The 16,574-nt window shown below is 42.3% G+C and overlaps 1 protein-coding gene across 1 annotated transcript; it reads right to left on the bottom strand.

Moving 5' to 3' along the window:
* Nucleotides 1-14,511: 14,511 nt before the first annotated feature.
* Nucleotides 14,512-15,498, bottom strand: LOC140128769 (olfactory receptor 1500-like). Its single transcript, XM_072150471.1, has one exon. It carries the CDS (start codon nt 15,496-15,498, stop codon nt 14,512-14,514), a length of 987 nt encoding a protein of 328 aa, XP_072006572.1.
* Between the last annotated feature and the right edge of the window lie 1,076 nt (nt 15,499-16,574).

The following is a 16,574-nucleotide window of genomic DNA, read 5'->3' as shown; positions in this document are numbered from 1 at the left end:
AGCTGGCAATGTGATGAAGACGATCGGGGGATTAGACGATACGATGATGCCTGGTGCCGGAAACGTGCTGACCTGGAGGGGTGCATTCTGAGATCGCTGCCGAGGCGGCGGGGTTGGAGAGCTTTCCTGGATGACGGCGCGACCGGAGATAAAGGTTGTAAGCAGTTCATCGTGTTTGGTCCCTGGGCTGCAAGTCGGTGACGAATCCGTGTGGATGCAATTGCCGAGGATGGGTGAGAGGTGCCCGTACCTGGCCTGACGCGCCAGCTGCGCGTAGCGGTTCGTCAAGATGGGTGAGATGTACCTGGCCTTAATTTTCCTTACCCATGTACTAATTCATCTGCATATGGCGCTAACTCTGACTTATTGCTAATCGTGCTAACATCGGCTCGACATTTGCTTGCATACGCTACTAACTCTGATTTGTTACTAATTATATTAACATATTAACATCCGCTTGACATCTGCTACCTGTATGTGATCTGACTGTTCGATTTTAACTATCTGCATCTATTACGTAACCGTTTGAACTTTGTTAGGGCAATTTGGACTTTTATAATCCGGTGTCCACGGGGACAACATATCCTCAAGATTATAGGAGAGCTACAACGGAATATTTGTGATATATTATCTCTGGACATAAAACTGTCTTACTTCCTTTAGGGTGATCGGTTCCGGTTTTGTCTATGTCTCTGTTTTAGTATCAGCCCTTGCGGCTTACAGAATAGTTTGCGGTTCTTGTGTCAATCCTCGACCTGTCCTCCTATTGTCTAAGGGACTTGTTTACTGTAATAAGTTAACTTTGCTCACTGTCATTTGGGTAGCATATTTGGTCCGTTTTATAGGCTGCTCAATTTGGGCATACGAATGTGTACCTAGCTTTGTAACATTGTGACTTAGGGTATATTCACTGTAGCAGGGATGCCTCCTAAAAATGCTGCAAGGAAGTCCTTGGGGATATCTTCCCCCAAGGAGAAAGAGAAAGGAGGGGCTAAAGGAGAGAACTCCGCAAAGTTGGATAAATTATGGAAATCCCCCCCAGTTAAAACACGGACAGGATTATCGACTCAGAAAAACTTGGAAACTGTAGATCCTAAACCGCAGGGATCGAGATCGGGCCCTGTAGAGGGGGAGGATCGGGACGGGGGTGAGGCAAACATGGGAGGTGAAAATGAAATGTTAAAAGAGATCTTAGACTCCATAAAAACCTGTAACTCAGCAATACTGGGGCTGACAGACCAGGTTGGGGCCTTGAGAGGAGATGTCTCCATTATGAGAGAAGAGCTGAACAGGTTAAGAGATAAACAAAAAACGGCAGAAGATAAAATTACTAATATTGAGAAGGAGGTCTGCACCCTCAAAAAAGTCACCTCACGTTTGGAGGTAGAGAATAAGGCCCTGAAAGGGAAAATTGCGGATATGGAGGACCGCTCAAGAAGAGCGAATCTAAGATTAATAGGGGTCCCAGAAAAAGCGGAGGGGGATAACCCCGTAAGCTACATTAAAGAATGGTTTTTGAAGGAAATAGGGAAGGAGCATCTCTCCCCGCACTTTGATATTGAGCGGGCACATAGAATCCCGGCAGGCCCCTATATTCCGGGGAATACTCCCCGTACCCTTATATGCAAAACATTACTCTCGAGAGATCGGGATATGATACTGAAACGAGCGCGTGATCTAAAAGATCTTACAATACAAGGGGCTAAAGTAGCAATATACCCGGACTTTTCTAAGGACACTCTCCAGAGGAGGAAGAGTTTTCTGGAGGTAAAAAAAAGGTTGAGAGACAAGGGTATTATTTATTCATTAATGTTTCCGGCCAAACTAAAAATTATCTTTCAAGGCCAGTCCCAGTTTTTCAGCACTCCAGAACAAGTTTCAGACTGGTTGGATCGAAAAGGTCTTTGAATATGAATATTTAGGCCATTATATCTATTTCGGGTCAGCAATGGGGGGTAGGTGGGGAGGGGGGGCGGGAAAGTGGCTGAAGTAGGAAGAGTTGTACTATGGTAGAACAGGTGGTGGGATTGGGGGGGGGTGGGATGAGCCGATGCCGGGGATGCTGTTTGGTTAGAGCATGTCGTTGTGTCTTTTTTTCGTGTCTTTTGTCCAGATATAATAGATGGGTACTAGGTTTATAGTATGGAATATAAGAGGGCTTAAAGATCGCCTGAAACGCTGCATTATTTTTGATTACATTGTTAAACAACTTCCTGCGATTGTTATTTTATTGGAGACACATCTTGATAGGGAATCTTTGGCTCTTGTAGAAAGAAGGTGGGCCAGTCAGGTATACAACTCTGTTTTTTCATCATTCTCTAGAGGGGTCTCTATCTTGATTCACAGATCTGTTGCCTTTCAAGCCTTAGATGTAAGTTGTGACCCAGATGGAAGATATGTATTCCTGTCAGGTATACTAGATGGCAATAAATGCGTTCTTGCAGGAGTCTATATACCTCCCCCCTTTAGATACGAGGTCCTGATAAAGCTACTGCGGTTTATTGAAAGGGTGGGTGAATGCCCGGTTTTGATCCTGGGCGATTTTAATGCTGTAATGTCTGATGAGAAAGATCGCACAGGTGGGAAAAAAAATCCGGGAAGTATAGAGAAGGGAGATACCCCCTTTTCTAGGTTCTGCCAGGAAGTGGGCTGGAGAGATGTATGGAGAAGCTTAAAGGGGGAGCATCAGATTTTCTCATGTTACAACCGTTCCCATAACACCTTTTCCCGGATTGACCTAGTGTTGGCTAATGATCTGGCCATCGATTGGGTAGGGAAAATGCGGTATGATAACCGTTCTATCTCCGATCATTCCCCAATGGTTCTCGAGTTGATCGGATCAAGGAATGCGCCCGTTAAGTTCTGGAAGCTCAACGCGCATTGGTTAGTGTTATTGCCAGATGAGGATAAAATCAAGGAAGAGCTTCATAGATTTATTGTGTCAAACAGAGCCGGGGTTAACCTTGGGCTAATGTGGGATGCCCTGAAATCCTGTCTTAGAGGGATATTAAATTCAGAAATCATTTATTTGCGTAAGCAATGGGCTAGTAAGGAGAGGCTCTTAAATAAGGAGCTGAAAGAAAAAGAAAGGGCCTGTTTGGAGTGTGGTTCGAGGGAGCGACGCAATAGCTTTATTGGGGCACAAGAGGAATATAATAGATTTATGGCAGAGAAGGCGACACAGAAATTATTTTTTTTGGATCAAAGGGCACATTGTGAGAGTGGTGTGCCTTCAAAGGGGCTCTTGCAGAAAGTTAAAAAACAACAAGAGGATAATAGAATAACAGCCATTAAAAACAACTTTGGGGATACAACCACTAAGGCCGAGGAGATTAGAGATACCTTCTTAAAATTTTTTCAGGGCATATATACCTCAGATTTGGAGGTATCAATAGACGATATAAGATCCTTTTTAGGCAAGGTTCAAATACCCGCCATTTCGAGGGAAGGGGTAGAGACGCTATCGCGCCCGATAACGATCGAAGAGCTTGAGGAGGCTCTTGCTTCCTCTAGACGTAAATCCGCTCCGGGTTTGGATGGGCTTCCTTTAGAAATTTATAGTAGATTTGGGGCTATTCTTTTACCCGTTTTGGTGGAGACCTGGGAATCTTCGCAAAGGGAGGGCAGGTTGCCTGACTCATGGTATGAAGCCAGCATAGTCTTGATTCGGAAAAAAAATAAAGACCCTTTGGAGGCGGAATCCTATAGGCCGATTTCACTTATCAACGCAGATGCCAAGCTGATGGCCAAGTTAATTTCAAATAGACTCAAAGAATGTGCTCCACTACTGATACATGAAGACCAATGTGGCTTTCTGATTGGGCGACAGAGTAAGACTAATATAAGAAGGCTCTTTGCGGGTCTCCAGATGGGCCGGGGGGGGTCTCGCTCCATCCTGTCTTTGGATGCCTCTAAGGCCTTCGACAGGGTGGAGTGGGACTTTCTCTGGGAGGTACTGTCTAGATTTGGGTTGGGCGACCAGTTTCTGAACTGGGTTAAACTATTTTATAAATCCCCGAGGGTCTGCATCAGGGTTAATAGTGATTTCTCCCCTTTCTTTACATTGTCTAGAGGTACAAGGCAGGGTTGCCCCCTGTCCCCGCTTCTATTTGCGTTCTTTATAGAGCCCCTGGCAATAAAACTGAGGGCAGACAGTGTAATAAAGGGGGGAGGAATAGCTGGTGTTGAGGATAAGATAATGTTATATGCTGATGATGTCCTTCTCTTCCTCAAAGATTCTGATATATCGGCTCCAAAGGCCCTGAAGGTTATTCAGGAGTACGGTAGGTTTTCGGGTTTTGAGATAAATACCCACAAGTCGATCATGGTGCCTTTGGATGAGGACCCTCATCCTAATTATTCGTTGTATGGCCTTAAGGTCTCCTCTTTATGTGAATATCTTGGCCTAAAGATCACGGCCAAGGTTGACGACTACATCACTTTGAATCTAGTGCCCTTATTAATAAAAATTAAAAATAAGGTGAATACTTGGAATACGCTACCATTAAATCGGGCTGAGAGAGTTATACTGATAAAGAGCGTTTTGCTTCCCCAAATTCTATATGTAATATCTAATGCTCCATGTTGGATAGGCAAGAAATGGTTTGGGTTTATTCGTGCTATTATAAATAAGTTACTGTGGGGGAGGAAAAGGGTTCGCATTAAGCAAGAAACTCTAATGCTTAATAAGGAAAGGGGCGGGCTGTCGCTTCCCTCCTTCTATCACTATTTTTTGGCAGCCCAGACCCAGTTTATTTTGGAAAATAGACAGTCTAATATATTTTTTGCGCTCACTTCGCTGGTGGAGCGTAGATTTGATTCAATGCTGGCACTATTAGAGTCAGGCCAACTGAAGCGTTTAAACGCTAAGAGATTCCCTCTGGCTCGGCTATTGTTGTATATCTGGAGAGATCTCAGGAGGATATTTGGTATTACTGGAGGTTTTAAATTTACTCCGCTGTGGAGTAATCTCAACTTTTCGGAACTAGCCAAGATGGATGAAGTTGGGTTCTGGGAAAGAAAGGGAATTACGTCCTTGGAACAGTTGGAAGAAGATGGGACCTTGCCCTCCTTTCAAGATTGGTGTCTGAGGGATACGCTTGTGGAAAGGGATTTTTTTAGGTATCGTCAAATCGAGCACGCTTATAGGAAAGAGGCACAGCACGAGAGGTTTAGGATACACATAGGGGGTAAATTTATGGATCTATTAGATTTAGATCCAACACGAATTAATTTATCAAGTATTTATAGGCTCCTTAGGTACACTATAGACCAGAAGTTTAGCCACGTATCTCAATTGAAATGGGCAAACCAGGTCGGTTTTATCACTGGGGCACAGTGGCGTGATATTTATAAGAATGTGGTAAGAGCAACATTTAATCTAAATCACAGATGCACACAACTATACATTTTATATAGAATTTATTTTTCACCAGATTTAATGTTTAAAATTGGTTTAAGGGAAAATGCGAATTGTAGGAGGTGTAATTATTCACAAGCAGATATTCTACATGTTCTATGGGATTGTCCTAAGATCAACCCTTATTGGGAGGAGATATTCATGAGATTAGAGGCCCAGCTCCAATGCTCTTTCCCGCGAGTTGCCACCTTTGGGCTTCTGGGCTTGATACCGATCTCGTTAGACGACAGATTAAAAAGTGATTTGGCCCTGAAGACCATTTTTCTTGCAAGATTAGTATTAGTTAGACATTGGCTTGAGGAGAAGCCTCCAGATGTGAATGAATGGAGCAATTTAGTTAAGCGTATAAAAGCATACGAATGTGCGTTCGAGAAACGATACAGGAAGGGCAACAGACTTAAAGAGATATGGAATCAGTGGAGGCTATAGAGGGTTCTCTGTAACCCACTGTGCATAGATTGTTTCCATTCAGCGTCTCCAGCATCGGTAGAGGGTGGGGAGGGAGGGGGGTTTGGGGGGGGATTATCCGTATTAAGATTTGGACATTCTGTGTTTTGCAATAGGATGGTTGTTTTTTGTAGATGGAGTTTATGTATAGGATGTTATTAACAACATGACATGTAATGTTTTAATGTTTCATGGATTCTGTTGCAAACGATGTCTTGTATTATTATATGGAATAATAAAAAAAAAAAAAAAAAAAAAAAAAAAATAAACCTAATCCTCTACGGCCGCAGTATAAGGTAAGAGTCCTGTGTGAGGAGGCAGAGGAGCCCGATATAAGGAGACAGCAGAGGCAGGGGATTGTGGGAGATAAGTCCCTGCCATGACCTCATGTGTCTCCCGTGTCCTAACTAACTACTAATAATTATTGTCAGGAGATCAAAGGACGTTTCTAATTCAAAATGAGATTAAAACTTTATTTGTTATAGAAATAAAAATATTTCTGAAAGTTTCTGACGTGATATTAACTGTCTATTATGTTCGTGCTCAAGAAGGAGGGAAACTTTCAATGATTAGTTCCTTTGGGAAGTTGTGATGTTGACAAAGTTTAAAAATATCAATAAAGTTTTGTGTACAAAATCTAAAACTTTATTTAACCCAATAATTTGTATATGGCCTTTGGCGTCTGTACTAATACACTGACTAGACATGAGAGAATCGAAAGATCTTAAAGTGTGGACTATGAGTTTCCATTAGGCCCACAAGTAGGGTAACTTACATATGAATTGCTGATACGTGTAGTTCTACCTGTGAATTTTTACTCTGTTAATTGTATATATAAATCTATTTTGGAAGTCTAGTGCGCCCTTAAGGAAACTATATATAAAATTTAACCCGTGTTGCTCTTTTATCTCGATCCACAAATCCCCATGTTTGTGTATCGCTTGTAGGGTTAGTTCCTCATCCTATATAATCCCGTTATGGACTGGGCTTATATTATAGGAGAACTGGTGGCAGCTTATTGGATTGATAAGGTTCTCTTACACTGAGGCTAGTGAGAGTGGTCTTATAGCCATTCAGGGTTGTGATTTATTGTTGTGCCATATTCGGAGGTTTTGAAGGCAACTCTAAATAACTTTCTGCTCCTTCCAGAACCTGTGCATTCTGGGAGTGTCTATAAAAAGTTAATTCATTGACCGAAACTTCAAGTTTTCCTTCACAGAATCATTTGTCACAGTGCCGTCGACCATTGGTTGGCTGTATATTGCATCAATTCCCTACAAATGGAGTCAAGTAGTTTATTCTCCCCTTCCTTTTGGAAAGGGGATCTTGAAGTTATATTATGTAAAATGTAGAAACTAATGACACACAGTAAAAGGCTAAGATGGCAGCAAATAACCAGAGACATGTGTTGATCTGCTCTTACAGCCTTTTTATTACTTTTGAAATTGCCCCCAGATTTCTTAAGCTCCATACGGCATATCTCCACACTGCGTCCAGTAAAATAACACAGTCACTTATAGTATAATGCCCTGTGGATAACAAAAATCACACAAAACAACTAGCAGCACTGCATCCCCTCATCCCAATAGACTGTAAGCTCTTGTGTCACCCCTCATCCTCATAGACTGTAAGCTCTTGTGTCACCCCCTCATCCTCATAGACTATAAGCTCTTGTGTCACCCCTCATCCTCATAGACTGTAAGCTCTTGTGTCACTCCCTCATCCTCATAGACTGTAAGCTTTTGTGTTACCCCCTCATCATCATAGACTGTAAGCTCTTGTGTCCCCCTCATCCTCATAGACTGTAAGCTCTTGTGTCACCCCCTCATCCTCATAGACTGTAAGCTCTTGTGTTAACCCCTCATCATCATAGACTGTAAGCTCTTGTGTTACCCCCTCATCATCATAGACTGTAAGCTCTTGTGTCACCCCTCATCCTTATAGACTGTAAGCTCTTGTGTCACTCCTTCATCCTCATAGACTGTAAGCTCTTGTGTCACCCCCTCATCCTCATAGACTGTAAGCTCTTGTGTCACCCCCTCAACCTCATAGACGGTAAGCTCTTGTGTCACCCCCTCATCCTCATAGACTGTAAGCTCTTGTATCACCCCCTCATCCTCATAGACTGTAAGCTCTTGTGTCATCCCCTCATCCTCATAGACTGTAAGCTCTTGTGTCACCCTCTCATCCTCATAGACTGTAAGCTCTTGTGTCCCCCCCTCATCCTCATAGACTGTAAGCTCTTGTGTCACCCTCTCATCCTCATAGACTGCAAGCTCTTGTGTCCCCCCTCATCCTCATAGACTGTAAGCTCTTGTCTCACCCTCTCATCCTCATAGACTGTAAGCTCTTGTGTCACCCCCTCATCCTCATAGACTGTAAGCTCTTGTGTCTCCCCCTCATCCTCATAGACTGTAAGCTCTTGTGTCACCCTCTCATCCTCATAGACTTTAAGCTCTTGTGTCCCCCCCTCATCCTCATAGACTGTAAGCTCTTGTGTCACCCTCTCATCCTCATAGACTGTAAGCTCTTGTGTCACCCCCTCATCCTCATAGACTGTAAGCTCTTGTGTCACCCTCTCATCCTCATAGACTGTAAGCTCTTGTGTCCCCCCTCATCCTCATAGACTGTAAGCTCTTGTATCACCTCCTCATCCTCATAGACTGTAAGCTCTTGTGTCACTCCCTCATCCTCATAGACTGTAAGCTCTTTTGCTTCTCCCTCATCCTCATAGACTGTAAGCTCTTGTGTCACCCCCTCATCCTCATAGACTGTAAGCTCTTGTGTCACCCCCTCATCCTCATAGACTGTAAGCTCTTGTGTCCCCCCTCATCCTCATAGACTGCAAGCTGTTGTGTTACCCCCTCATCATCGTAGACTGTAAGCTCTTGTGTCCCCCTCATCCTCATAGACTGTAAGCTCTTTTATCACCCCCTCATAGACTGTAAGCTCCTGTGTCACCCCCTCATAGACTGTAAGCTCTTGTGTCACCCCCTCATCCTCATAGACTGTAAGCTCTTGTGTCACCTCCCCCTCATCCTCATAGACTGTAAGCTCTTGTATCACCCCCTCATCCTCATAGACTGTAAGCTCTTGTGTCACCTCCTCATCCTCATAGACTGTAAGCTCTTGTGTCCCCCTCATCCTCACAGACTGTAAGCTCTTGTGTCACCCCCTCATCCTCATAGACTGTAGGCTCTTGTGTCACCCCCTCTTCCTTATAGACTGTAAGCTCTTATGTCACCCGCTCATCCTCATAGACTGTAAGGTCTTGTGTGACCCCCTCATCCTCATAGACTGTAAGCTCTTGTGTCACCCCTCATCCTCATAGACTGTAAGCTCTTGTGTCACCTCCCCCTCATCCTCATAGACTGTAAGCTCATGTATCACCCCCTCATCCTCATAGACTGTAAGCTCTTGTGTCATCTCCTCATCCTCATAGACTGTAAGCTCTTGTGTCCCCCTCATCCTCACAGACTGTAAGCTCTTGTGTCACCCCCTCATCCTCATAGACTGTAAGCTCTTGTGTCACCCCCTCATCCTCATAGACTGTAAGCTCTTGTGTCCTCCTCTCATCCTTATAGACTGTAAGCTCTTGTGTCACCCCCTCATCCTCATAGACTGTAAGCTCTTGTGTCACCCTCTCATCCTCATAGACTGTAAGCTCTTGTGTCACCCCCTCATTCTCATAGACTGTAAGCTCTTGTGTCACCCCCTCATCCTTATAGACTGTAAGCTCTTGTGATCAGGGCGCTCACTCCATATGTACCATATGACTGTATGTACTCTGTAATGTAATATTATATTTGTATATGTTTCCTATGATTTGTAAAGCTACTGAATATGATGGTGCTATATAAATTAAAATTATTATTATTATTATTATTATTATTATTATTATCATCCAGAATATATCTTCCAGCAAAGATCATGTATATACAAATATATAAATGATCCTGCCCTTTGTTATGGTGGCAAGGGGGGTAGTAGCTTGTAGCTCTTACTAAGGACTAAGCTGCTGTTCCCCTTCTTGTCCTAACAAGGGGCAGGACCGTGTGTATATTTATATATTTATTCTATTTCTCCATCTGTGAACATTTAACTTCTCTGGTGGACCACAGTGAGATGTTTTCTGCCTTGATGAACCACTTTATGGTCTTGGCCACCATGCTGCAGCTCAGGGTCATGGTGGTCACCATCTTGTTTTAGCCCAGGTAACCTTTATGTAGATCCTCATAGTAATCTCATCCATGAGTGGCCGTGTAGAACTTCCAGTGACCACTACGAGAGAGTCCGGGAGCAGTAACGCCTAATGTAGTACACTTGCTTCCCAGTCACATGACACCGTGGAGGGATAGTAAAGAATCGGTCACACTTTGGCCATCGTCTCTTATGGGGGATACTCACTTCTGTTGCCAGCAGTCTAGACAGTTAATGGCTGCGTTTTGTGTTGAGTTATTTCAGGGCACAACAACTTTACATACAAACCGTTCACTGACTACTTTAGTGTTGTTCTTCAGTGTTGTCCACGGAAAGATATCATTTTCAAAAATTTTAAAATTGTACTTGCGACGAAAACTTACTCAACCGCTGCAAAACTTCAGGATCCTGGAATATTGTATTAGAAGACCAGGAAGTGAACTGGAAACACTCACAGATACAGACCATGTGTAAGGGGGCCACGCGTAAAGGACTGAAACGCATAGGTTTGCCTACTTTTTATGCCATATTTGTATTTTTTACCATATTTTTTGTGTGCCGGACGAGCAAATTTCTTCCCTTGGATCATTTTTACACCGTTGTCCGATGCGGTTCCTTCATCCATGCACTGGTTTGAAGGACTTCTCCGATGGTCTTCAGTGCATCATAAGGTGAGCTGATCATATTTGTATTGTTCCGTTTGAATACAATCAATTTTTTGTTTGCACAAATAAACACTTTCCTAACATAATCTTTTACTCTCATAACACTTAGCTGGTGAGCGATCCCATTCTTGTACACGATTTGTCTGCAGGGTAAGTCTATATCTACTGAAGATGAGTCACTGGTATATTTACACCTATCACATATATTCTCGCTTTTCTATGGCTGCTTTCCTAAAGTACAATAGTTCCCTGTAGCTCTATTTACTAGCAATGGCCGATCAAATACCCACTTAATGAGAACTTACCACCAGTGACCCACCCGCAAACCACACCCAGTAGCTTAGATGGCTCATTCCAGACATGGCAGATAGATAGTGTATATCCAGGCAATATCTTGTGGCGCCCAATCCTCAGATTAATGAAACCTCTGTTGTAATTTTATGGTTTCTTTATTGGCTAGAAGACGCGTTTTGGGCCTGTACCGGGCCCTTCATCAGTTCAGTACCTGAAACGCATCTTCTAGCCAATAAAGAAACCATAAAATTACAACAGAGGTTTCATTAATCTGAGGATTGGGCGCCACAAGATATTGCGTGGATATACACTATTTATCTGCTATTACACTACCTAGACGACTCCGCGTCTCAGATAGCAGGAAGGCAGCCGGACCCATACAACAATTACAACCAAGGCCCTTTAACGCGTTTTACCGGTTGTACAACCACTAAAGGTGAGTGTAAGTAAAACAATATACCTATCAAGCTCTCTAAAACAGATTTGACACAGTTGGCGCCTGTTTTTGTTCCCCTTTTCTATACCTTTCTCACTCATTCCAGACATGGTGATGGGGCGCTACTGTGACTCCTAACTTCTGCCGACTGCTAACCTATCTAGACTCATAAATTCTGTTTTTAGCAATGCACTCATTGCTCAAATCATTCATTGTTCCGATGATTGTTGCAATCTTACCCAATGGCCGCCCAAAATTCCCAACTGTTGGGTGAATCCCTGCACTGTAGGCTTAGGCTAACGGACGCTTTCTTACACTTTCCTGCCAACAGACATTATTCTAGATCCTGCGGAGAGCCTGGACTGTGGATCCATACATCGGCACACACCAGTGACAGTGGAGACAACCCTGAGTCATTGTCATAACCCCCAAAACACCTCATGTCTTCTCATGTGTCTCATAAATACTATTTTTGGTGTGTTGCAATTTTTTGCGCCTTTTTGATGTTATGGTACTCCAATATGAAACGGAACTCTGTAAATAGAGCACCACCCGTTGGATTGAAGGTGTATGTTCACTACATGTAACAAGCACGAGAAAGGTTTTTAACCATCAAGTATCCACAATATCAGCAGCAGTTACCGTCTTTATTTCTTATTTGAGAGGTTAAAGTGTTGGCTACCTCCTCCTCCTCCTCCTCCTCCTCCTCCTCCTCCTCCACCACCTCCTGATACCCATCTTCTTGTGTAGTCACATTTGTTAAGGAAAACAAACTTCTCAGTTAACTTTTAGCCCTCCACCCCATCCTACCACCATTTTACAGCCATTTTTAGGTCAAAAAGTTTTCGTACTCGTTGACTAGAATGTGGTTTAGGTTCGAGATTGGGTCAAGTTTAGGTTTCCCTAAAGAACCTTTGTTAAAGTTTGGACAAATTCTTCCAATCTGAACTTTGTCCAAGCTCTGTCCACAAAAGCCCACCATCAAATATACTCTCAAAAAGGTTTTGCCTGCTTTCTTCTCTCTTCTTCCTCTCTCTATGTCTACATTATTAGGAATATTCTATTACAGTATGAACTGTGGATGAGCTGAGTAACTACATCAGACAGGAAGTCAAATTTCTTGAGCATAATATAGTCTACAGTCATTATTACATTCTTCTACAATTTAGGGGAAAATATCAACACATAAAACTTACAATACATATTCATATTAGAAGAGTAAAAGCAGATCATGTCACAGGCTGTAGTCTACGTGAGCCATGAAGACCTAAGAACGGTACAGTGTGGAGCACAATAAGACAACATGCATAAAACTCAGAAAAAATGAACCTTTTCTGGACAGGGTCAACTTCAGATTTTGTACTTGGGTTTTTCCACCCTGCATTCCAAAGCCATCAAAAGAGCCATAGGAGGGTAAATTATCCGTGGGAAAAATCCAATAAATTCCTACCTTACCACGGAATATTCTACGTATGGAGCAGGTAAATGACAAAATAAATAAAGTTGTGCTAATTTTAAACAGATTTTGTTTTACAGGCCTGTCCCTTTATTTTTTGGGTCAGTTTGATCACAGAGATACCAAAGGTTTTTTTTTTTCTTTAATAATTCTAATTTTGTAGAATTTTTCCAATTAATATCAGAAAGTAACACAAAAATAAGAATCAACCAAAGTTTTTAAAGATTTGTCTTAATTGCCTTAGGAAAATTGCAACAAAAGAAAATGTCTTGGCAACTTTTTCGTACCTTGGCACACATGTATTAGAGATGGGTAGGACCATGCTCCACAAGTGTTTAGGTTCTATAATCAGTGCTAGCAGATACCTCCTCTGTGTGGGGAGAGCTCAGCTTCTGAGGAGTTTATTATGTTATCCCCTCCCATCTAACCTACCAACTAACCAACCAATCCCTCATGGGCAAGGACAAAAATGGAGAAGTAGAAAATTTTAAATGCAGAAAATGGTAAGGAATATTTCCTAATCCAGACTGTTCATCACTGTTAAATATGAATAAAAAAACTAACAAAATGTTAAAATCTAGATATTTTGAGATTTGGTTACAGATTCTGCAGAATTTAACTCATTAACAATGTGGCGTTCCCATGTTCATATGTCCCATGTTTGCTATGGTGGTATGGAGAGGGCTTATGGGCTGACACCTTTACATACACACTGGGGGTTTTCTGCATATTACAGCAAACACCCAGCACTAACAACCACAGGTATTAACTCAATAAATGCCTCCAGCAAAACTGACAGAGGCCTTTAAAACCTGGCAGTTAAGATCAGATTCTCATGTAAGAAGTCATGTAAGATTCCAGGCGTCAAACTATTTGAATTCCTGCAGAGTGTGCGCTTGATTTTCCCAAGGATTGTTGCTCCCCACAACAGCATGAATCCAAGAAAAACATTAAAGGGTTACACCCATGATCGTTACCAGGTCTTCTCATTACTATTTACTAAATGTCATCCAATGAGTGTGTTATATAAGCAAATGTAGGGATTGGGGAATTAGCAAGTGAAGTCTTAGAGGTGGCAGTGACAAGTGGAAGTAGAACAGGTAACTAGTGAAGACACTGGTCATGAGGAGCGGCTCAGGAGAATTGAGGGGGAGATTATTTCATTATGGAGAAGAGTTAAGAATAGGGGGGGGTGAGAGATTTAGGGTGGGAGATGTGGAGGGAATGGACTTGCAAATATTTTGACTCTGGGTAGAAATAAAGGAGATACAAGAGATAGTTTGGGCTGAAGGCAGCAGATAATAATGAGGGCAATGGATTGTGGAAACTGTCGAAAGTCGAAAGCCATTAATGTCACTAATAGATGTAATGGATGGAAGCGTTGGAAGATATCTCAGTGTTTAAGGGCGATGCTCCTGGCCACAGAACAACAACCTCAGGTATATTAGAGCCCTCATTTTTGTACAGATTTAAAGAATATACAGCTTGGGTTCCCTAAATTAAAATAAAGAAAATATATCAGATCCAGATCCAGCCATGTAGCTTTACTCAGCATGTTGTAGCAAAATAGACTTCAGAATCAGACCACCAACCTTTATAGGACTACATGTCCAGAGCAGAAAAAGAACCTAACTTTTAGAAATGCTTTTTTAAAGTCCTTGTTCCTCAGGGTGTAGATGATAGGGTTTAGCATTGGAGTAATCACAGTATAAATCAAGGACAGGACCTTACTAAGGGTTAGCGCTTCTCCTCTTGTTGGAGACATGTAAACCATCATCAACGTCCCATAAAATATGCAGACGACAGTGAGGTGGGAGCTACAGGTGGAGAAGGCTTTATGTCTTCCGGTATTGGATGGGATCTTCAGGATGGTGATGACAATGTACACGTAGGACATCACGATTACTATAAAAGGTATTATTACAAAGATGAATCCTAATATGAGACTTTCTGTATGAATTATCGAGGTGTCAGAGCAGGAGAGCTGTAGGATTGGTTCCAAGTCACAGTAGAAATGGTTGATAATGTGTGGCCCACAGAAATGCAGGTTACGCATAGAAACTAGATAGATGAACGTTCCCATGAAACTCATCAACCATATTATACATACTAATGTCACACACAATGTATGGTTCATGATGGTGTGATAACGGAGGGGATGACAGATGGCCAGGTACCGGTCAAAAGACATCACCGACAGAAGAAGACACTCGGAAAACACAGAGATAGCATAGAAAACAAACTGGATGACACAGCCAATAACAGAGATGGTGCTCCCTCCATACAGGACAGTGTGAAGAAGGACGGGGACACTGTTTGTGGTGACCAGGAGGTCAAACATCGAGAGCTGTGTAATGAAGAAGTACATGGGGGACTGAAGGGTTTTACTCACCAGATACAAGACCATGATAAGAAGGTTTCCTGATATTGCTCCACAGTATATAAGAAGCAGAAGAGAAAAGAACATAAGGTTGTAACGTTGCAGAACTGGAAATCCCAGGAAGATGACAGAGGTGATGTTAATTGTGGATTGTAAGCCCCCATGGTCAAGGTCTCCTCTTCTTCTGGACCAGTCTGGCATCCAAGCAATTAATATTTTTTGCACTTCTGTTGTGTTCTACAATGCCTCCTCCTCGTGATTGTGGAATTAATGTTACTGTAAAATAGTGAAATAATAAGAATAATAAAAAAATTTGGATTAGTTAAAAAAGATAATAAAACAAATGCTTCGATGTTAATGTTTTAGTACATGCTGAATGTTTTTCTAAGGCTTAAAAGTTTGTGATCCTCGACATAAAATAAAGGTGAGGCGACATCTATATTATAGTCATCAGACTTAAACTAGGTCTTCGAATTCAGGGTCTGTCCTCTCCAACAGCGAGATGATTTCTTAGGAATGGTTTATTTTGTACACAATGGGGGTCATTTACTAAGGGCCCGATTTGCGTTTTCCCGACTTGTTACCCGAATATTTCCAATTTGCGCCGATTTCCCCTGAATTGCCCTGGGATTTTGGCGCACGCGATCGGATTGTGGTGCATCGGCGAACCCGACAAATTCGGAAAACCGTCGCATTTTAAAAAAAAAATGTGTCGCGAGACTTGCACTTACCTTCACCAGGAATAGGCCGGTGAACTTGAGTGCATTTCAGGGAACTCCAGCGCAGCAGCGGCACCTGGTAGACGTTGGAGGAACTGCCTTAGTGAATCCCGGCCGGACCCGAATCCTCCGCAGAGAACGCGCCGCTGGATCGCGAATGCACCGGGTAAGTAAATCTGCCCCATTATGAAAAAGTTAGTAATTAATTTTGACCTTCAAAATCAATTAATGAAAAAAATTATAATAATACTCATTGTTTTTGGACATGTCCTACTTGTTTTCTGAATGATAGCACATGAGAACATCTGCAACCAGGTGTTATTATTAGGTTATTATTATCAGGTGTTAATACCACAATGTTACAATAGTATTATACATACCACCTGTCTTTCCTCATCCCCTTTTTACTTTCCGTTCCTCCTCTAAAATAATTTGAAATTGCAATGCAAAAACAATACAGCCACATTGTACAGGAGAGGTAGGCCTACGCATTTCGACTCTCACCGAGTATTAATCATGTTTTAATCCTTGATTAAGACTGTAAGTGTCAATACACAT

Source organism: Engystomops pustulosus, chromosome 4 (assembly GCF_040894005.1).
Source record: "Engystomops pustulosus chromosome 4, aEngPut4.maternal, whole genome shotgun sequence".
In the NCBI taxonomy this organism is placed as follows: Eukaryota; Metazoa; Chordata; class Amphibia; order Anura; family Leptodactylidae; genus Engystomops; species Engystomops pustulosus.
This window is presented reverse-complemented; position numbering and strand designations above follow the sequence as displayed.